The following is a 24,501-nucleotide window of genomic DNA, read 5'->3' as shown; positions in this document are numbered from 1 at the left end:
CACTAAATAGCTACAAATATATGGCTTTTACTTCATAATATTGTCTCAAATCAAATCATTGCAACTCTGTAGATAATGCATGGATAAGGGGGGGTACTGCAAAACATTCCTGTCATTACTATGAAAAACAGTGAAAAACAGTGTCCCATGGAAGTAGCATAGCTCAATACTAGTTCCCATGAATGTCAGATTTGTCATACAGCGAGATTTGGGTCACAGAACAACTTAAAAAAATATTTCTCATAGATCACAATACAGAATACCATTGATTTCACATTATTTTATAGTTATTAAATAGCATGAACATTAACAAAAGATTGAAACATTGTAACATTGTAATGGTGAATATTAATGTATATTATAAATTGCTTATTTAGAACTACCAACACCTTCCTGCCCTGTTCTGTTTTTACTCTATAAGTGTCTGCTATTGTTATACTTGATCTGAAGAGGAGCCATCCCTCGAAATGCGTTATTTTAGAGTATGAATAAATATTTTTACACTTCCTAAGACGCTCTAGTGCCCACATTTTTATTTTTTCCCCATTTCCTTACTGCACTGGGGACCCTGTATACTGAGCTCACAAATACAATATACAGTATATACTCAGACATGTCAGTGGGTGTTTATCGTAACCCAAAAGGGCACAGTTGTCTACCTAATAATTTCAGTTTGTAAAATGCACCCGTGTTCAGATATTAAAAAACTACATTACCTGCAGATTTTGAGATTCTTCTCACATCTAAAAGATGAATTAAACATATTCCTAGTCCCTTGTTACCATGGTATTCAGTGAAAGTTCAGATCACAATGGCCCAGGGTCAATCTGTTAGGTCAATGATGGATCTACAGAGCGTATAGAAACTACTAACACATTCCAGGATAACAAAATCCACTGGATAGGTGATAACTGTTAGATTAGTGTAGATCCCCACCAATAGTCAGAATGGTGGACTTGTGTTCTTTATTTATAACGCCCCAAAGTTGTGGATTGGCATTACTATTTTTACAATGTGAATTGTACTTGAAATATGTTTTTAAATAGTTGAATTGATGTATTGTTTTAATGTGTAGTATTCAGCACACTCTAAAAGGTTAACCCACCACCTAGCTTAGAGACAGGAAATAGCTATGTGGGTGGAGTTTAGTGAATATAAAAAAGCAACAACGATGGTTGCTAGATAGAGTAGTAGCAGTGAGGCAGCCACAGCAAGGATGTAGGAGAGGAGCTCTCTCCAGTAGGCCAACACAGCAGATCTCTCTGAAGGAAATGTAGTGGAGTATTCCTGTTTAACCCATTAATAGGAGGAATCTCCTGGTCCACAGATGCACCCAACTGTGCTGGACTCAGAGAGGCCAAGGATGGCCAAGAAGCAGATGATTAAACTGATCAAGAACCTACATGTAATAATTACGAAAAGAAGGTACTGGGATCTGGAGACTCACTAGGATGTAGTAACCCCATATAGAGTGGAAGATATTCAGGGCATATAAGTGTTTAGTTTACTCTTCCAGGTTAACCAGCAGCTCCTATGGACTATTCTGGAACATACTCTACTGCATTCACATTTATTCCCAGTTTTCCTGTTTCTGCTGCTGTCAACTTCTGTCACTTGAACCTGAGCAATGTGTTTGTGTGATGATAAAATGTGTAACCATCAAGCCTTTGTTCCACAATTCTGCTGTTATCAACTTGCTAAGTACAGTTTACTTCAACACCATGCCTGCTGTATCCTCCTGATTTATCCCTACAATCACCATCACGGGGTACGCCACTGACCATCCAGCCATGATGGAACAGTAATTGTCAGTGTCACCCTGTACATTCACAACCTTGTGCCCACCACTGCATCAGTGCACCAGGCAATGGGCACGGCCACCACCGATGACATTGGGGATCCGACCCATGCCCAATGTACTGAGTTCCCTGCGCACTGCACATTCTGCCTTGGATGTAAATGCCATAGACTTGAATCAAGCGTAGGACGGATTTGTTCCCTGCGCACTGCACATTTTGCCTTGGTCGTAAATGCTGTAGACTTGAATTGAGCGGTAGGACAGATTTGTTCCCTGCGCACTGCACATTGTGCCTTGGTTGTAAATGCCGTAGACTTGAATTGAGCGGTAGGACAGATTTGTTCCCTGCGCACTGCACATTGTGCCTTGGTTGTAAATGCCGTAGACTTGAATCGAGCGGTAGGACAGATTTGTTCCCTGCGCACTGCACATTTTGCCTTGGTTGTAAATGCTGTAGACTTGAATTGAGCGGTAGGACAGATTTGTTCCCTGCGCACTGCACATTTTGCCTTGGTTGTAAATGCTGTAAACTTGAATTGAGCGGTAGGACAGATTTGTTCCCTGCGCACTGCACATTGTGCCTTGGTTGTAAATGCCGTAGACTTGAATCGAGCGGTAGGACAGATTTGTTCCCTGCGCACTGCACATTTTGCCTTGGTTGTAAATGCTGTAGACTTGAATTGAGCGGTAGGACAGATTTGTTCCCTGCGCACTGCACATTTTGCCTTGATTGTAGATGCCGTAGACTTGAATGGAGCCGTAGGATGGATTTGTTCGCTGCGCACTGCACATTGTGCCTTGGTTGTAAATGCCGTAGACTTGAATCGAGCGGTAGGACAGATTTGTTCCCTGCGCACTGCACATTTTGCCTTGGTTGTAAATGCTGTAGACTTGAATTGAGCGGTAGGACAGATTTGTTCCCTGCGCACTGCACATTGTGCCTTGGTTGTAAATGCCGTAGACTTGAATTGAGCGGTAGGACAGATTTGTTCCCTGCGCACTGCACATTGTGCCTTGGTTGTAAATGCCGTAGACTTGAATCGAGCGGTAGGACAGATTTGTTCCCTGCGCACTGCACATTTTGCCTTGGTTGTAAATGCTGTAGACTTGAATTGAGCGGTAGGACAGATTTGTTCCCTGCGCACTGCACATTTTGCCTTGGTTGTAAATGCTGTAGACTTGAATTGAGCGGTAGGACAGATTTGTTCCCTGCGCACTGCACATTTTGCCTTGGTTGTAAATGCCGTAGACTTGAATCGAGCGGTAGGACAGATTTGTTCCCTGCGCACTGCACATTTTGCCTTGGTTGTAAATGCTGTAGACTTGAATTGAGCGGTAGGACAGATTTGTTCCCTGCGCACTGCACATTTTGCCTTGGTTGTAAATGCTGTAGACTTGAATTGAGCGGTAGGACAGATTTGTTCCCTGCGCACTGCACATTTTGCCTTGGTTGTAAATGCTGTAGACTTGAATTGAGCGGTAGGACAGATTTGTTCCCTGCGCACTGCACATTTTGCCTTGGTTGTAAATGCTGTAGACTTGAATTGAGCGGTAGGACAGATTTGTTCCCTGCGCACTGCACATTTTGCCTTGATTGTAGATGCCGTAGACTTGAATGGAGCCGTAGGATGGATTTGTTCGCTGCGCACTGCACATTGTGCCTTGGTTGTAAATGCCGTAGACTTGAATCGAGCGGTAGGACAGATTTGTTCCCTGCGCACTGCACATTTTGCCTTGGTTGTAAATGCCGTAGACTTGAATCGAGCGGTAGGACGGATTTTGCCACTCCATTTAACTCTTGTGGGTCATAGTCCTGCGATGTGGAGAGAACAGGAGGCAAAAGTCTGGTGATCAATGTTGGGACTCCAATCTACACAAAAACACAACAGAAATGTTTGCTGTTTGTGCAGTTTCTGTAAAGAATTCACAGTTGTACTGCATGAAGCTGGTTGATCACTAAGAGCACAAACAAAAATATTTAAGCTAAGAAATGATAATATTTTGCAAAAAAATGATTGAAATAGTACAAAAATATATTATCATGAGGAAAAAAATTGTCTTGAAGAGTAACCCAATACTGTATGATACCCCATTTCTGAACACAGTGTCATTTGTCTACACTAGAGCATTGTACATACATTTTTGCTGTATTTTTAAGTTCCTTGGAGCCGACAGCACTTACAAGTTTTTCCTCTTTAATAAATGTGCTTGTGAAAAACTTGAAATATCATAAAGTTTAAGATTCTAGGAAACTTTTTTAAACATGCTTGTTTTTTATCGAGGAGGTAAAGCCTTCACCATCGCTTTATAGTGTGAAATTTCCAAGCCACTGTTTTACTTGTCAAAACATCTGTCAAACAAAACAAGACGTAAGGATGTTATTGAGATACTAAAGTGACGAGACCTGATGCGTTTTGGGCTGTTGTATAATGGGCTAATGTCTGGTTTTGATTTGCAAATTTATTTTTTCCATTGTCATTCTTTAAGACTGAACCCTTTGACTTCTTGTTTCCCCTGCCAGTTGCATTAAGGAGGAGAAGATGTGTGGAAAACAGCTGAGTGTCTGCTTTTGATGGATGACTGTAATTACCATTTGGTTGACATGTACATTGGAATAGGGCTCCGCAATATATCTTGGTGTGAAGGCAGACCTGCATATTTTAAATACAAGATATATATATGTGCATCTGTCACAGAGATTACCAGTTTGGAAGTTATTTTAGGAAGCTAATAAATTAACATGCCCTCGAGTTATACATATATTAATAATAATGCTCGCATATATATGACTCGCCCCCTGGGCCGTGGGGCACTCGGATCCGGGCAATAGAGGGAACGATGGGAGTAGTAGTGGCAACCCGGTTCCGTGGCTCAGGGTGGTCAGGCCAGTGGTAGTCCGTTATGTGTTATTGATAATGTCCGACTACGCCACCCGTGGATTGCGGCTATTAGGAACCGCTGCTGCATGCAGACCGCTGGGGCTGATGAGGTGTGCAGCTAGGGTAGTGTGACTCCCCACGGGAAGAGTGCGGCCCCAGGGCAGTGTAGTGGATGGTGGGAGTGATGGTAGTGAGAGTCCCAGTGCTGATAGTGCTGGAGGAGCAAGGAGCACACAGACAACAGGTTGCAGTCCAGGGTCTTTACTGAAACAGGTAAACTGACCCATAAACAGTCCCAGCTAGGAGGGGACCTGGATGTCTGAGAGCAACGGGAAAATTGGCCCTGGTCAGGGTGAGGGTGTAGGCCTACCGTGCTTTCTGCGCTCCTTCTGGCTATCTCCTCCTGATAGGGTAACAGCCCACGTTTCCGAGCTTTCCGTGCTTTCTCGCCTGTATGGCCTGCGACGTGGGTTCCTTTCTGCTCCCAGCCTTGTACGGCTTTACTGGTCCCTTCGGTTGTGGCAGGGCCTCCAGGCTTCTTAGGCCAAGGAATGTACAGTCCCTTGCGGACTGGTTGTCTGCTGGGGGATGTGGAATCCTTCCAGCCTCAGACACCAAAGTCTGGTAAAGCTAAGTCTTTCTCTGCCAAGACAGGCTCTCTTCGCCTCTTGTCTCTGGCTTGTGGCTCTCTCCTACTGCCACACTTCCTCTTAGGTGCAATCAACTTTCTGTCCCTGCTCCACTCTGGGACACGTCTCAAAGCTGAGACAGGCAATCCAGTTCTCTCTAACCCTGTCCCCAGTACCAGCTTTTATAGGGGCAACCTGCTCCCCCTACTGGCCTGAGACAGGAGGCATTGCATGCTAATGTTCCCCTGACCAGAGAACCTCCCCCTTGCTCTCAGACACAGCTTTATTACACTTGTGGCATCCAGGTAGGGTGACACATATACAAGTAATACTTTTGGAATTCTTGATGGTTATATGCATTGTCATCAGAGTAACACTTTTTAAAATATTTTGTGATCTTTTAATTAATTTTTTGTGTGGTGCAAAAGAAAATTCTAAAATATTGCAATTTTTCGTGTGATGACATCTGGTGGCCGAACAAGCCGCACTGCAGATTCCAAGAATCTCATATTACAGCTGGCAATGAAGTACACTGTTATCACTTCACCATCAATATAAGTAGGGCAATAATGGCAGAGGTCTTTTATATCTTCTACAATTTAGACAGCTAAAACAGAAGATGCAGATTTATCAGGAGACGGTTGATGAGGTCACTGCTCATCTACATTCCAGATAATATTGGCTTAAAGGGGTATTCCCATCTCCAAGATCCTATCCCAATATGTAGTAGGTGTAATAATAATAATAATAATAATATTAGCAAATACCTCCAATTAGAAATGTAGTATAGTATTTTTGATTCGCTATGTCTCTTTCCTCATGTGCAGGCATCGCAGGACCTTAGGTATCCATGGTTACGTCCACTGATAAAGTGACAGTTAGCTAGCTGCTAGTGGTCGTAACCGTGGATACCTAAGGTCCTGTATTGCCTGCACATGAGGTAAGTGTCATAGCGAATCATAAATACTATACTACATTTCTAATTGGAGATATTTGCTAATATTATTATTATTACACCTACTACATATTGGGATAGGATCTTGGAGATGGGAATACCCCTTTAACTGTAACATCGCTTTCCTCCTGTAAAGAATGACAGTGAAATGTAACAATTAGATGTGGGAGCAATGGACTAAACACAAATGCCATAAAGTACAAACAAAGAGGTTTTCCATTCATTTAGGAAAATTTGTATAAATGGTATAAAATAAATAACGTTTTACCCACCTCTTAATACTCCAGTGCTGTCAGTTCAGTGGTCTCCTGTGGTCTTCGCTTACGTCCTTCAGTAATGATGTGCTCTTTATGTGAATGGATGGAGGGCTTAATGGGGAAAGCATAAGTTACTTCTCATTTTTTACTTGTTGACTTTTTAAAAAATATTTGAAATATTATACCAAAGAGGCCATTACAATGTGAGACATGTAATGACTGAGAGTCTGCTCTCCTGATCTACACATCTCACACTGGAAAAAAATGCCTTTCATTTACAATAATCTCTGGAGGCAGATTCTCAGGGAGATCTGTGCCCGGCCCATAAATCTTAATAGCTCATTTATATATTAATGAGAACATGGATTTCTCTGGAATAAGAAATCAGATCACAAATATCAAGGTATCATTTTATTCAACTTCCAATGACCTTCATGTCCATATAGATAGATGGCTTATGAGGGTTGAACCTAATGACCGCTTCCCTTTAACAACCATATGGTGGTCTGGATGATTGTACACTGGTTATGTAACGTCCATTTTCAGTGAAGCTACTTTTAATGGGTTGCAGGCAGGGGATGGCTAACATGATGTACAGCATTGCCTATGTGAGGGCATTTAGATACAAAACAAGGCATACTTAGCCTTTGGTGAGAAGCTTTGTTAATAGAATAGATTCTTCTTGTACTACATAGGGGGTGGACCATGAAACGCGATTACGACCAATAATAAACAGTCCTGATACATCATAGCATCTCAGATTTAACCCCTTTTAATCCAGTTGTATTTTAGTTGACCGTAATGAATCACACAGCAGATTCAATATGCCAAAGGAATCTCCTAGCATGCATTCCTGTATTTCCCATCTTGTACAAGGTATAGTAGATGAGATGACTGTCTTCCGAATCCTTGGAGCTGAATTGGATGCTATCCAAGAAAGATCTGCCTGCTGAATAACCAGCAGCTAACGTGAGAAAACTGTCAAGCAGGTTTTTTTCTGTAAGAGCTTTAATTCACTGCAGTCAATTATACAGTTTGCTGTTTTTAACATTACACATTGCACTCGACTACAGGCACTGCTTACTGACAATGAATACAAATGGCACGGGCATGCCTTGGAATATACTGGAGAACTACGAAGGAATACAATTAGACATAGACATACTGTACACATAGAAAAAGAAGGAACATTTTCCACTACATTTTTTTTGCACTAATATAAAATATTACAATTTATTGTGATGGAATTGTCTATACACACTGGGAATAGATGGTTATTTAATGAATTGTCAAGTGAATATTCTATGGTATCACCCTTTTTTCTGAGAAGCAGCCCATTGCAAGAGAGAATAAACCATGCTATATTGTTGCTAATAAACATCATCCTCACTGAACCTACAGAAGATCACAGTGTATTATATATAATTATGTTCGTACTTATTTTTTAATTAGTTTTCTGTTGCTCTTTGTCTGCTAAGATACCACAAAAATTTAAATGGTAAACCGGTGGGTTCCATCAGAATCCATTAAAATCCATGACATAATGGATGATAATCATACTTGCCAACTTTTGAAGGGGGCCAATAGGGAGTTTCTGAAAATTGGAGCACATTTATTTCCTGTCCATTTAATGTGGACATATCCTCAAGCTATGGCCATTAAATAACAGGTAGTATATATGAAACCCCAAAATGAATATGCTGTAGATAGATCATTAGGCAAATATAGACTATAGACCAGACCGCAAGAACAAATATGGACCCTAAATCAGATCTCCTATCTATACAGACCCCAGACCAGTCCACCATGTATACAGATCCCAGACCAGGCCTTCTATCTATACTGACCTGTTATGCGGGGTATGGGAAGAACCCAGCATATACCGGCATGAAAAGGGAAGGGTGTCCTACAAGTAGGGAAAGGGCGAGTGTTGACCCCTAAATAGCTCAAACGACAAGTCCTGTCTCTCCTATGGACCCTATATAGGTTCTGCACCTATCGCCGAGCAGGAAACCTGGCCCTAGCTAACCCTAAAGCTAGGCCCAAGGTAGGGAGGGGTGAACACTAGTCAGCCCCCCGCAAACTAAAGTACACACAAGGGAAACTGACAAGGGAAAACACCTAGCTTCAAGATGACACCTGAGAGCACACGGCAACAATCCATGAAGGAACTCCAAGAAAATTCTAGCAGACTTCTAGAATTCCAGGCCTGAATAGATAAGAATCACTCTATCACAAGCAACTCTCTGGAGAAACTGAGTGTATTTATGGATTCAGCAAGGACATGCTAATTAGCAGCAAAAGGTGAGGGTCACCGCTGGATCCTAAAGGTAGAATCCCCAAGCAAGGTGAGGATCACCGCTGGGTCCTAAAGGGAAAGGGATCATGAAGATGTTTGCAAGGCCAAACGCAGCGACCTTCTGCAGCTGGACCCCGTATGACTGTCTGTCAAACCTAACACACCCATGACATGACCCTTGAACAAGCCCAACTCTAAAGATCCCAGACTCCCCATCTATACAGATCCAAGACCAATCTCCATCAGACAGGTTTTCATCATCAGACCTCAGACTAGCAAAACCAGTGTGTAGTACAGTAAATATATTTCATCTCCATATTAGAATGTGTATCCTAGCATGGTACTGCCCACAATAAGTTCTTGCACCAGTGCTCAGACTGATAACAGAGTATGAACACCTCTATGGCAAGAAAACAGGTTTCTTCAGCACTCCCTTATGGCACGCAGGAGGTTGGACACTTGTTTTTGGAGTCCAGGAGGCCTCCCTTTCTTCCACAAGTCTCCGGGAAGGAGTTCTGTATTTTTAAAAGGTTGGTTATAATAAATTCAGAACACATATCAAAGCTCATATTAATAATAGTAACGTTATGTGATTAGAGCCTTATACAGAATACCTCTGACAGCAACAGTGTAATAAGTTAGTGGGACTAAATTTCAGTTGTTGGTATGATGCTCCCTTTCCTGAATGTACATCCAATGCCAGAACCTGTAGTAAACTAGCCTATGGCTGCTGGTTTGCAGAGAAGCAGCACGAAAGTGAATTTCCCACAACTACCCAGCTTTACAGTATTTATTTGCTAGCCAACTAGAGGATATTCACAAAGCACCCAGTTTAGCCGATCTGGAGTTAGTAATCCAATTACACAAATTCTTTAATAGAAAACATAAAAGGATTTCCCACCAAATGTATGTAGGTCATTATGTTCATCTGTCCAAAAAAAAAAAGACTGATGCCTTCGTGCAACCTTGTAAAATAAATAAACCAAAATATTGCTAAGTGTTACCATATATATGGACAAAGTAAAACATGTCTTAAATAATTGCATTGAAAGGAGGTCTGGACTAATCACAGCAGTAGTGTGGATTAGAGATGACCAATGTTAGTGACTGGGAACCCAGCAAGTGGTAAAATGTGAACTAAATCATATTTTCAATGAATGCTGAAACAGCCATCAAATGCAAATAACCTTCCTACAAGCGCAAATCCAGGCCATTACAGCAAAAGTGGCACTTTCCCATTACTTTGAATTGGAAAAGCAAAAATATTTAAGAATATCACTAGAGAAAAAAAGAAATATTCAAACTTTTTTTAATTAAACATTGTTTTACCATGATAATCTTCCTGTTCAACTACTCATATAATGAACCCTATCATTACTGCTGATGGGACCTCTTCTCTTTCTATAAATGATGTCCCGCGGTCCGCTGCATAGTTGTTGAAATAAGTATTTAATGTGCCAATATTGAACTTGTATATTGTATACTTAGACATCCTAGTGTGAACTATCTGACAGAGCTGAGAACTTTACTCTGTCATATTTTGAAATCTCATAGAGAAAGAATGGACCAGTCCTGTGCATGCATGGTTGCAGCTCCATTCCAATAGGGCATTTTTGTACCCTGTTCTTAGAATAGGTAGGGTCCCAGTGGTAGGACCCTCACTGATCAGCAAGTTATCACATATCTTGTGAATAGTTGATAACCCTACCTATTCGGAATAACCCTTTAATAGACCTTTGATATTTATTTGGATATACTAACTGTAATATACTTTATTGCCAATTTCCAAAGATGCCTATTTTTATTGACCATCCATGAAAACACAAAGCATAGAAATTCTGAAGCATATGTAAGATGCCCAGGGTGGTAGCCATGGATGAGCTGCTGCTTCTCCACACACTGGCACCCAACAAACAAACCTTGTCCCAGTCTATATGTGTTGTGCTGTGAAGTTTGCTTTGCACTCACTTGTAGGTTGGAGGCCTCTGCTGCATCAGTGTCCTTGGTTCCAGGATCAGCCGCACACACACATATCAGGGGACCCCCGGTTTGCTCTAACAAGTTCAACTTTAGTGGACAATTCAGTTACATCAGTCTTTAACACGCAATATCGGGCACATTACCCTCCAGTTCCAGGTCCATCAACACAGTACATTTCAAGCATCTGCTTATGTTCAGCTTGGACTGTCCCTACGCTTGATGCACACAGCACTCCCGTGATCCGTTATGTTTCCCTGTGGCGGTTCCACATCTGGATTCCTTTGTATCGAAGGCATTAAGGCACACTCCGCTGTGTCTAGTTCGGACATTACAGGAAGGTTCGCAGGAAACTTGGTATGACCTCATGCTTCCAGAACGATATGTACTCCACGTGGCTGCAGCCCACTGCACCTTGAATTTCCACTTGTCAAGAACCTCACATTTTCTCTAACTCATTCTAACTAACTAAAACCAGGAAGTCTTTCTCCTCACATGCTGGGCTCATCCCAAACATTTAACTGTATCTTATACTATTCCTATTACTGAACACTAATAAGGCCCATCACTGCATTATCTATAATAATGTTCCTCTCTATCACTAACTAAGCACTAAACTGTTCTATACTTTCCCTACCTCTGAGCTGAATGTACTAGGTTTCCTTAGGGATTATCATTATAATAACCACCCAGTAGCATCAATACCTATAAAACTCTATGCATTTTACACATTTTACATCATACAATAAAACGCACTAAGGCTGTGTGCCCACTATGCGTTTTTTAAGCGTTTCCGCAGCGGCAATTCCATTACAGAAACGCTTAAAAAACGCTTGGTAGAAGCTCTGCCATGTTCCCCAATGATAATCCGCATATGCTGTGCACATGCTGCGGAAATTTCCGCTGTGGATTATCATTGCGGAAAAATCCGCAGCACTACCAATTATTTTGCGGAATCGCGGTGTTTTCGCCACCATTGACTTGCATTGAATCGCATAATATCCGCATCACTACATGTGCACATGCGGATATCTTGCGGTTCAATGTGCTTATGGTACCCGGGTTTGGAGAAGAGGAGACTCTCCTCCAGACCCGGGTACCTGTAAAAAAAAAAAACAATAAATTAAAAAATATACATTATACTTACCTTCTGATGGCCCCCGGTCCATCCTGGCTCTCCGGCAGCTCGCAATGGTCTAAAAGGACCTGCCATAACGTCATTTAGTCATGTGACGGGTCACACGACCCCTGATGTCGGCGGTCGCGTGACCAGTCACATGACTAAATTACGTCATGGCAGGTCCTTTTAGACCACCGCTAGACACCGGGGACACCGGACGGATCGGATAAGGACACCGGGGGCCATCAGAAGGTAAGTATAATATTTATTTTTTATTTTTTACCATTCTTTTACGGTCACACTATATAAATGCATGCCGGTTGCATGGATTTATATAGTGTGACCAAGTTGACAAGCACTTTCCAAGTGATGCTAAAATCGCTTGGAAAGCGCTTGACAACCCGCATGCGGAAATGCATGTGAAAGAAGCTTCACATCAGCATGTCTCTGGCAGGAAAAACACATGTACAATCCGCATGTACAATCCGCATGTACAATCCGCATGTACAATCCGCATGTGGAAATGCATGTGAAGAACGCTTCACTTCCGCATGTCCCTGGCAGGAAAAACGCATGTACAATCCCCATGTACAATCCGCATGTACAATCCGCATGTACAATCCGCATGTGGAAATGCATGTGAAGAATGCTTCACTTCCGCATGTCCCTGGCAGGAAAAACGCATGTACAATCCCCATGTACAATCCGCATGTGTTTTTTCTGCCAGGGAGATGCAGAAACGCTCAGGAAAAATCCGGAGCATTTCTGCATCGTGGGCACATAGCCTAAAACCCAAGTCAATATTCACACTACAATTGTTGTCTTCAGGGGCAGGTATACGGCAGTCTCTGTCACACCCTTACACATACAGAGATACTTTCTTAGAAAAGAAGGTTTTTAAACAGCTACTTTCCATCACCTATGCAACAAATTGTAGTGTTACAGTAACTTAAAGGGGTTGTCCAGGACTATTTTATTTTTTACTATCGGCCTAAAAAACTTAACAGGCAGGTAGTTGCTAAAAATGGCAACTACCTGCCTGTTCTACTAAGCACCAACCGCTCCTGCCAGCGATTCAGCTGCCACACATCACATCTACAAGGCGTGACTGCTGATCACATGTTAATTGACAGTTGACTCCCCGCAGGTAGGGAGCGGAGAGCCGGCTGTCAATCAGCATGATGTTGGCAGTCACACCATGTGAACAGAGCAGAGTGGAAGAGAAGTTGCTGCTCTGTTGTTGTGATGTAAGCCAGAATCCACTGAGTCGCCAGCAGGAGTAGTCTGTGATCACTTTGTGTCAGTAGAAATCGGCACTGGGCACATACTACCTGCCTGATAGTCTTTAGGGCGCAGTAAAAAAAAATTAAATGGTTCTGAATAACCTGTTTAAATGTGGTTTTTGGAAACAACTTTTCCCTCTCCATCAGCTACTCCTAGCTTAAAATAATAAACTAAGGTCTTAGTTAACCCTCCCCAGGTCCAGAGTTGCACCTCTGCCCTCACCTGGTCTTTGCTAAAAGTCTGCATTGGTGATGTCACTACTAAAGTGCACATGACCGATGCAGCCAGCCACCAGGCTTAGCAGTGATGCAGGTGTAGGGTTATTGGCTGCAGTGGTTATTTTTGCTGTAGTAGAGATGTCACCACTACAGCCTGTTTAAAAAAAAAGAAGATGGTGGCAGAGGTGTTATGCTAGACCTGGGTAAGGTGATGGGAGGGAAAGTTATTCCCAGATACACCCTTTAATTAAGTATTGTCTGAAGAGGCAGGCAGATTGTGCTTTTATACCATTTATCGCCAACTATATATCCAGAATTGCTGATGTGGAAGTATTTTAATCTCTGAAATTCATTGTGAATTTTCTAAATCATTTTTTTTGTAAGGGATTTAAAAACCCGGCCCTGCGCCAACTATGACATCAGTTTCTGTAGCTTTTCCTTCTGGCAGTGAGTAATTACTGACAGCAGGGCAGACAGCATTGAGTATAATTATTAATTCTGCTGCGGATAAGTATGTGTATGGTGGGTAACTCCTTCAGCAGCATGGCTGTGCTCAGGGCGCTGACATGGTGAGATGCAACACCTCCTGTACTGTGAAAACAGCTGTTTATTTCATCTGCTTGAATTTCTCCATGTCTGTGCAGCCATACATGTATATGTCCTCACATTGTAATGATCTAAAGGAAATGCATGTAACTGAAGGTCAATTCATTACAAAAGGGATTCTGATTACATTTTATGGCACATTTATAATGTGTTCCTTTGCCACACATTTCCGAGGGCACAAGAATAGGGCATATGACTGTATTTTTTGTGGGTCATACATACTATATATTAATATATACCCACAAATAAAATAATTGGTGTTATACTGGCATAAGCATAACAATAAAAAATAACAACAAAATAAATGTTCCTGGAAAAGAATCTAGGTATATAGAAATATATCAGCCAGATTCTGGTACATAAAATGTGAGATAACCTTGTACATTGCCAGTTGGACATTTAGATGTTGAAATAGTATAATAATACAGGAGAGCCCAAAACTGGTAATAGTTGGCTATAAGTTTATTTAAATGAGAAAATGTTGCCAAAACTGAGACAAAGTGTTACACTGAGTCATTTTTAATCATGCACACAAGCAGAATTTGTGGGCAAAGTGTAGAAGAGGAAAAAAGTGGTGTTCAGACATTATACTTATGGTACATGGTGCCTTTGCTGTGCTTCTTTATTAAACTTCATTGAAACTTCAATATAAGAAGTATATATATATATTTTTTATTTATTTATTTATTTGTTTTGCCCACAGCTCTATCTATGGTATTTATAGATATAAGCTTTTTATGGTATTTTAGGTGTTATTCAGAGTTTTCTTATCATATCCCCTGTTCTTAAGACAGTCTCCCACTATAAAATTTGCAGTGGCTTGACTCTCTGCTCTCCCGCCAATCAGATACTTGATGGAGCCTCGATGCTTAAGTGAGAAATGTGCTACTTTACAATGATGTACATACAGTACTGGCTGTGCTTGCTGTTAGTTAAAAGGGTTTTCCCACAAACAAAGTTCATTTTAATCAATAGGTCTTGGAATAATAATAATTTCCACAATTGAATGTTTAAAAAAAATGTTCCTGTGCTGAGATAATCTTATAAATGTGCCCCTGCTGTGTACTGTGTAATGTAAATCAATGGGTCCAAAATGAATATAGTCATAACCAGTATATCAAATCAAAAAATGACACCCCAAAACCAGAATGCAAGGTGGGGTAATCAAACCATGACCACTACAATTATTATTAAAATTAATGTTTATTATACAACAAAATTAGCAATGTTAAAATACAAAAAGCAAGGTACCCCAGTTATGAGGGACAACAAATAACTATGCCCTATTAACTATTAAGAGCTCTAGACAGGGCATGCACGCGTCCCTCAACCCTGATGCGCATTTTGTGAACACCCCCTGAGGAAGTGTTCACAAAACGCACGTCGGGGTTGAGGGACGCATGCATGCCCTATCCAGAGCTCTTCTGACATTACAGGTAATTTATGGCTATTTCTTGGTATCCATAGAGAACTGAGTGCTGCATTCTATTTTACTAAAGTCCAAATTTCTTGGCTGTACCATTTGCTTTTGGTTTTGAGAATTTTTCAATCCTATACTGGTACTGTTTGCACCTTGCACTTTATTCCATTCAGTGCGTGGATCTCATAGTAGTTATTACCATATGTATTAAATGATTATGTGAGTGATCTATATATGTCAATTATTGGATTGGTCTTTTGTTGATTCATGCCACTTGAGCTATTATTTAGTAAACTTATGAACTCTTCCAATTAGATGTATTTAGCTGTATCTTGATCTCTGGAGTTATAATTGTTAATAGGGCATAGCTATTTGTTGTCCCTCATAACTGAGGTACCTTTCTTTTTGTATTTTAACATTGTTAATTTTGTTGTATAATAAACATTAATTTTAATAACAATTGTAGTGATCATGGTTTTAGCCCACCTTGCATTCTGGTTTTGGGATGTCATTTTTTGATTTGGTATACTGTGTAATGTCTGTGTCTGACCGTACAGGGACATGGTCTGATCATACCACAGCTCCAGGGCAGGGGAGGAAGCAAAAGAGTATACAGATATTACAGCGCAGGATTTCTTTGAGGAATACCATTGTTTAAAAACAAAAAGAGAAATGCTTTATCTCACAAAAAGAATCATTTGTGATCTCATGCTGTCCTGTCTGTATACTCTTTTGCTTCCTCCTCTGTCCAGGAGATGTGGTACAATCAGACCATGTTCCTGCACGGTCAGACACAGCCAGTACACAGAACACAGCAGGGGAACATTTTATTTAAACACATCCAATTGTGGAACTTATTATTCCAAAAGCTATTGATTAAAATCAACTTTAAAATTAACTTTCTTAGTGCGAAAACCCCTTTAATCCTTTTGTCATTTTATTGATTAAGACAAGACAGCAACACTAACTACAGGCTCTACAAAGCTACTGTATTGTACAGTATAGGGTAATGTAAAGAATGAAGAGACCACAGCCTTCAATACTTCAATCAGCTGATCAGATGGGGTTACCAAGAGTCGGACCCCACTGATCCAATTTTGATGACCCATCCTAACATAAAGTCAAGAATTGTAAACCCGGATAAGCTCTTTAACCATGTAATTGACAGATTATGATGACAGTGTATTAGAAAATAATTATAATATGAGGGTATATTTTTCTGTAACACGTCTCTGATGGCACATTAATTGGGGTCATCACTTGTTTTCTGTCTATGAATTTAGCCTGAAGCTAGTCACAAATGGTGATTTGTATAATCACACGTGCATGATAGTGCTCAAGCGTGAGTGATCAGAAAATCATGACTATTGCTGCAGGGGTACTAAAAGTAGAAGTGGCTTGGCAGAGTATGTGCTGGATGCCTGACAAAGGGTGCCAAAATGTCAGAGTATTTTGTTACTTTTTGCCCCAGGGTAAGAAAAATGTTGCTGTGCTGCTGCCTTGTTGTGCTGTGTTGCTGACATGGCAGAGGTCCATGGGACAGACTGATGTCTTTGTGATTATTCATCATGGTAAGACATCTAGCAATTTATGACCATCTCTATAGAAGGTAGCTTTACATATGGTACACGTCGGAGATTGAAATAGCTAAAATAAGATGTGATTCCCATGAAGCATCAATTAGTCATAAATGCTACAACTCTACTTAGTGAGTCAAAGCATTTGTGTCAGAATTGTAAAGTTTTTTTAGCGTGTTATACGTACGCCATCTGTCTGTATTAAAATCGGACTAATGTTATTCAATAGGGCTGTTCAGATGACATTCGGTCCGTGTGAAAAAAAAAATCTGAGTGCAAACAGAAAATTGTCGTTTTTTTCTAGATAAAAATCGGGTGATTTTTTGATGGGTTTGTTTGAACTTGGTCTAATAGAGGAGATACAATACAGTAGTACCTTTAAGATAAGCATGGGACCAAGAATAAATGAGATTAATAAACATTTTTAATAATTACTAATAATCAAATTATTATACTCCTCGTTGTCTACATCATGGGTCAGGGAATGGGTTGCGTATACTCGTCTGGCTGTGATTCTGCAAACATGATTATGGTGATCATTGGCATCACTCCAACCGATGTGAAGGGCAAAGATGGGAACACTACAATGTGGGAGGTGTAGCGCCGCTATTAATGACTGAGCTGCCATTGTTTGTGACAGCCTCGCTGTGATGGGAGGTCCCTCATCCAGCCTCTCTTTGTTTTCCTAACTCAGACAAAATGTGCAATTTCAGATCTTCTTTGCCTCTAGGCTTCTGGAAAACGTGGCTATAAATACACAGTATAATGAGCCGGAGAAATTTGAATCAAATTAGTAGCTTGCTTCCACCAGCAATAATCTGTTATCAGATCACATCCCAGCGCCATAAGACATTTTGAGCTGGCAGCTCAAGGCAGCATTTAAGATGATTAACTCCTCGATTACTACAGGGGGAACTTGGGGTGAATTGCAGACCTCTGTGCATGAGAACTTCATTGACATCCTAATTTTGTTCTACAAGCAGTGTCACGTTGAAAAAAACAACAACAGAAATTCATTAAAAAATGAAGTTACACAAATGCTAATGTAATCAGGTCCTCCATCCATATGTAGATTTTTTCCTTTCCAACAGTCTGATTAACTATGGATATTGTGATGGAGAATAGTGTAGTTTTGCTCATGACAATTTGCTTTTCTCATCCCTTATTTTAGCCCACAGTCAGCCCTGCTGTGGACTGAACTGCCGACTCATTTGCAATACATTGGTAGCTTTGGATACACTACCTAACCATGAAATCTGGTTGCTATAGACCAGGGATGTGAAACTCAAACACATAGAGGGCCAAAATGAAAAACTTGAACAAAGTCACGGGTCAACTAGTATACAGAATAATGGGCCCCACACAGTTCTCCATACAGTATTGTGGGCACCATATAGTCCCCCATACAAAATAATGGCCCCACATAGTCCTCTATACAGTATAATGGCCCCACATAGTCCTCCATACAGAATAATGGGCCCCAGAAAGTCCTCCATACAGAATAATGGGCCCCACAAAGTCCTCCATACAGAATAATGGGCCCCGCATAGTCCTCCATACAGTATTATGGGCACAATATAGTCCCCCATACAAAATAATGGCCCCACATTGTCCTCCATACAGTATAATGGCCCCACATAGTCCTCCATACAGAATAATGGGCCCAACATAGCCCTCCATACAGTATTATGGGCCTTATATAGTCCCCATACAGAATAGTGGCCCCACATAGTCCTCCATACAGTATTATGGGTACCACATAGTCCCCCATACAGAATAATGGGCTCCACACAGTCCTCCGTACAGAATAATGGGCCCCATATAGTCCCCCATACAGAATAGTGGCCCCACACAGTCCTCCATACAGAATAATGGACCCCACATAGTCCTCCATTTAGTATAATGGCCCCACATAGTCCTCCATACAGAATAATGGGCCCCACAAAGTCCTCCATACAGTATTATGTGCCTCACATAATTCTCCATACAGTATTATGGGCACCACATAGTCCTCCATACAGAATAATGGGCCCCACATAGTCCTCCATACAGAATAATGGACCCCACATAGTCCTCCATACAGTATTATGGGCCTCACATAATCCCCCATACAGTATAATGGGCCCCACATAGTCCCCCATACAGTATAATGGCCCCACATAGTCCTCCATACAGTATTATGGGCCTCACATAATCCTCCATACAGTATAATGGGCCCCACATAGTCCTCCATACAGAATAATGGACCCCACATAGTCCTCCATACAGTATTATGGACCTCACATAATCCCCCATACAGTATAATGGGCCCCACATAGTCCCCCATACAGTATAATGGCCCCACATAGTCCTCCATACAGTATTATGGGCCTCACATAATCCTCCATACAGTATAATGGGCCCCACATAGTCCCCCATACAGAATAATGGGCCCCACGTAGGGGAAGTGGTGGTTCTGGTGTCGCGGGCCAAATAAAACCACTCTGCGAGCCAGATTTGGCCCACAGGCCAGAGTTTGACATGTATGCTATAGACAGTGCTACCCTATCAAACAGTTTCTTACATTACTCAGGTCAACAAGTCCTATACAAATTAGGCTTTGTTCACACCTCCGTTGCAATGTGAGGTGCAGAATAGCATGTTGCACTATTTTACTTAGTAGAAAAAAAGTAATATCATAGATCAGGTAAAACACACCAGCTATGGCAGCAAATGCAGTGTAACAGTGTAATAAGGGCATATTGTGAAGCTGCATAGGGAGCCTATAGATTCATGATCATTCTCCTAGATGGTAGGTAAGGAACTGTTAATGATTTCATTGACCTACAATTACTGGCAGGTCTTGATACATAAGGGAAAATAGCATATTGTTTTCTTTTCACAAATTTGTTATTGGACAGCAGAGTTCCCACATGTGGTTCTTGCACAGAAACCTTTTCTGTAGGGTAGGATGACTTTTTTTTTAAAACTAAATAAATGTTAATAATAATGCAATAATAAAAATAATTGATTCTGACTACTATTGGCTATGCAAGAACAGTCATACATGGCATAGCTGACAGGTGAAAGGAATTCCCTAGATATTCTGTTGACATCACCGCAGGTCAAAAGACTGTAATGTCAGACTAGCACACTCAGCGACGAGGCATGAAGGGTTTACATGTCCTTTTTGGATTAATTCACAATAACTTATTTCTTATAGCGATAATTATAGTAGTTTACAATGTCATTGATGGGAGTCTGTCACTAGGTTTTTGCCAACTTATCAGAGAGTAGTATGATGTATAGACAGAGACCCTGATTCCAGTGATGTGTCACGTGCTGGGCTGCTTGCGCTAGTGGTGATAAAAACACTGTTTTAATGAGTAACAACTTATCACTAGATGACTAGTAAACCTGCTGCCATGTAGTCCTGCATATTCAAGAGCTCTGCATAACCCCGCCCTTACGACAGATTGGCAGTTTTCTGCCTATGCACAGTGTACACAGAAAGCTGCCACGCCCTTACGACAGATTGGCAGCTTTCTGCCTATGCACAGTGTACACAGAAAGCTGCCAATCAGTGGTGTGGGCGCGGTTATACCGAGCTCAGCATTCTGAGAACTAGTAGATCTGCAGAAGATGAAACAGCGATTTTTTCAAAAGTGCAGGTGGATGTATTAGGAAATAAATTCCAATACTACAAATGTCTGTGTGCGGTTATTAGAATGCGGATACAATTTACATAGCAGTGCAGCATTGTCACCTGCACTAATGTGTTGGATGGGAGTTGTGTTTTTTATCTATTCTCCTACCTTAGCAGCTAAGACCAATTGTTGGACAGCTCCTTGTCTCTAAAGATCCTTCAGACCATCTACAACTGGACAGCAGTAAATGGAAAGGAAATGACCTTTCTGATATTTTTATTATTACAGTAGTATCTTTCAGAATTCCCAAACAAGCAGTGTCCACAATGTTCTGCATGCTCACTAGCATTTCTTCTTTTTCTAGGTGACCTGTCTGCATGATTTCTTTGGTGAAGATGATGTATTTATTGCCTGTGGCCCAGAAAAATTTAGATATGCTCAGGATGACTTCTCCCTGGATGAAAATGGTAAGTCCAGATACCATATAAAGAACAATATGGTTAAGGAGGATGTTAACTTATCTAATCTTGGAAAACCCCTCTTATGGTATATGAACATCTTAGATGGAAGTTCACTACTTGGCCCCCTCTGCATTTAAGTGGAAAGCTGTCAAAGGTTGACTCTCCCTTTAGTGGACTCCTTCTCTCCATCTATTGCTTGGTTACCCATTTATTTGAATGTAAATCTGCTTGTGTTCTGCCCAGCTATGGGTCGTCTTCATTAAGCTTCAGTCATTTACAGTTATTTAGGCTCCTGTTCACATCTTCGTTAAAGGCTCCATTCAAAGATTCTGTCACAGATTCCAGTGAAAGTATAGCACAATGTAGCGCAGCATGTTGTATTATTTTGTCCAGTAAAATTATAGACACCCTACCGTAAAGTCGAATGGACAACATTATAGTGAATAGGTTCTCTCTGGTGCAACTGGTTTGGTTAATCCAGTACTGCCGTTAATTTTATTGTTCTGCTTCAATAACTGAGCAGATGAATGGAAGGAAAAACATAGGTGTGAACCTAGCCTTAGAGAAGCCAAACCCTCACCAATTACTTAATCACTAAGACAGCTTCAATCTAAGAAGGGGTTGCCTAAACTAAACAACCCTTGTAAAGAAATGTATATTTTCACCAAGAACTACAGGGGAACCTTGACATGGCGCATCTACTAATGCTTTGAATGATGAGGCCACAATGCCCATAGGTGGGCTCAAACATCTTTGCTACAGACGTGTCTTAGATTTTGGATAGAAGTGTTCAGTGTATTGGCACATTAATGGTTCCAGCATACACAGAAGACCAGGCTCTTGGACCACCACTGATATTATCTTTTGACCTGTCTTCACGGTTTGCTCCTCACAAACATCTTACTAAGAAGGAGCCCCTCTTCTTCATGGGTACCACTATTTGCAAAATATTCTATATTTTATGTGCAGATTCCATGCTGTCAATGGGATAATATATATTGACTGCTTTATTCAGTTGCCATACCTACTAGATAACATGACCTGATTTCTGCTGCAGTCTTCTAGGTACCGCTAACCTCGTTCTACAGAATACCAGAAGACATGATTTATAAATAAATAATTAAAAGAAATATAAGCTTTGCTTCTGTTATAATGCACATTAGTAACACATTATACATAGATTACATTTCTTGTGATTATTTATTTTTGGTCCACCATTTCGGAAGGACTATCCTAAGCTCAGCTGGACAGGCAGTGGCAGGTTTGTCGACCTCCTTAGTCAGCAGTTATTTTGTAGAGAACCTAATTTGACAGTTTTCTCTCCTTCCAGCAAATCTTACAAGAACTGTGTTACTTTGCTATGTTTTCTTTGACAAATGTGCAGCAAGGCATATCATGGCTTTGGGGGAGCGTGCTGACATGTTGCGGATTTCTTTGCCGTTGTATTATCTCATTTCTACACTTGTGTGAAAACCTGGCATTGTGTGGATTTTTATAAATTCCGCCTGACCTCACAACAAACCCCACGGCTGGAAATCGAGGAGCTAGCTGATTTTGTTGTCTGGCACATCCAGGGCCAGAGGGGGAATACATTGGAATGTATTTATTTTCATTCTTAAAATAAATGATGTGTTAGTACGACACTGTATAATTGTTCCTAGGGCAATTTTTTTCCTGTTTTTTCCTGTAGTTTCAATAATTTTTTACTGTAAACTACTACTGTGCTACTGTAATTTCTACTGTGTATGCCGTACTTGGATTAACAGCCTTTTGCATAATATTCCAGTCATATTCTCCATTTTCACCTTTCAGAGTGTCGTGTAATGAAAGGAACCCCACCACCACAAACTGCACCAAAATCTGGTTCTAGTGCTAAAAGTTCTGCCAAGAGCCCGGCACCAACACGTCGCAGCAAATCTCCTGCTGACTCAGGTGGGGAACAGTTCTGATGGCAAGATATCAAACATATTTTCCTATAAATTAAAAAGAAAAAAAAAGATTCTCATTTATGTGAAGTCTTAATACATAATATAGAACTCGTAATACTGCTTTTCAAAAGTTATCTTAGACAATTGATGGCTTAACCAATAATGGCCAATAGAGATGAGCAGATGGCTTTGTTCAACCTGGTCCATCGTCCAAATCAATGCGCTCTCACCGAGGACAGTATCTGCTCAAATTTTCTGACCTTCCGGGATCCATGTCTCATTGTCACCTGTGCGCACAGATAACGTCACACCGGGCCGTTAAATCAAACTCAGCACAGAGGAACCCAGAAGGTCAGGAAATTCACACGGCTCCTGTCCTTGGCCAGAGAGCACTGACCTAGACCATGGACCGGGGTTGCTCAAAGCGATCCATTCATCTCTTATGGCCACCATTGCAAAGCTTAGAAGGATTATGAAGCACCCAATTTCCTACTTACCTTTATTGGCATATACATTTTCCATTATTCTGCATAGCTATAATAAATCCCCTGGCTGAAAGGGTTACTGGGCGTATACACACATTTTTTTAAAGAAATTTCTGCAACTATTTCCTTTTTTTACACTTATCGAAATTAGTTTTTTTTTGTGTAGAATGTGCAGAGATTTCTGCAAACAACAAAAGCAGACACTTGTGCGACCAGTTTGCATTGTTTGAACTGAATGGGAAAAAAGCTGCATTACATTTCGTCATTCTAGAATTCAATGTATCATCACTAAGAAATGTTGCATGTGCGGTTGTTTTTCTTTGTAGAATTTAGTTTTAGCCAATTTCATATAAAGACACAAATTACTATTAATGACAAAAGAAAGTCAAATATACTTGCCTCCCTGCAGTGCTATCTCACCTGTGGCCACATCAGTAGTATTTCGATTTTCCATACATGTTTAATGAATGATGCAGAGTGGGGGAAAAACAATCTTTGGGGATATTATCTGGAATTATTGCATTATTGGACTAATAATGATTATCAGTCAAAAATGTAAAACATGGACGACTTATTTCCAAAATGTCTGTTTTGATCAACTTTAGATTAATTTGTGTGGCCTTATGTGCTGTAAGTATCTGTCCATGTGGATTGCTCACCTGGTCATTGACTGTTCTATCTCCTTCTCACAAACTGATTGATCACTAGGAGGTATTCATCTTTAATGTGATCAGAGGAGTAGTAATAGAAGGAATTTAAAAAGGATTAATCACTTTAAATAACCCTGATTCTAGATTTGTTTTCACTAAGATCTCATTCAGATATCAATTATCTTTGTGCATTTTCCATCCACGTTTTTCACTGATAGAACATGCACCCATTATAGTCTATGGGCATGTTCACGTATCTGCTATTTATTTAACCATTTGGGAAGACATCAGTTTTTGATCTGATTTGCGGATCAAATTTACTCAATCAACTG

General features: G+C 40.7%; 1 protein-coding gene across 3 annotated transcripts in view; it reads left to right on the top strand.

Moving 5' to 3' along the window:
• DCX (doublecortin) overlaps positions 1 to 24,501 on the top strand; it is a 186,198-nt gene that overhangs the window by 109,952 nt on the left and 51,745 nt on the right. For all 3 annotated transcript variants that reach the window (XM_073641135.1, XM_073641137.1, XM_073641136.1), the window contains exons 4-5: positions 21,010 to 21,112; positions 22,919 to 23,038. In XM_073641135.1, coding sequence (XP_073497236.1) covers positions 21,010 to 21,112; positions 22,919 to 23,038 — 223 coding nt within the window. The remainder of the gene's footprint in view (positions 1 to 21,009; positions 21,113 to 22,918; positions 23,039 to 24,501) is intronic.

Source organism: Phyllobates terribilis, unplaced genomic scaffold (genome assembly GCF_046119375.1).
Source record: "Phyllobates terribilis strain yellow unplaced genomic scaffold, ASM4611937v1 Scaffold_7__3_contigs__length_470593459, whole genome shotgun sequence".
Taxonomy (NCBI): domain Eukaryota; kingdom Metazoa; phylum Chordata; class Amphibia; order Anura; family Dendrobatidae; genus Phyllobates; species Phyllobates terribilis.
The sequence above is the reverse complement of the archived record's forward strand: the minus strand, read 5'-3'. Positions and strand labels throughout refer to the sequence as shown.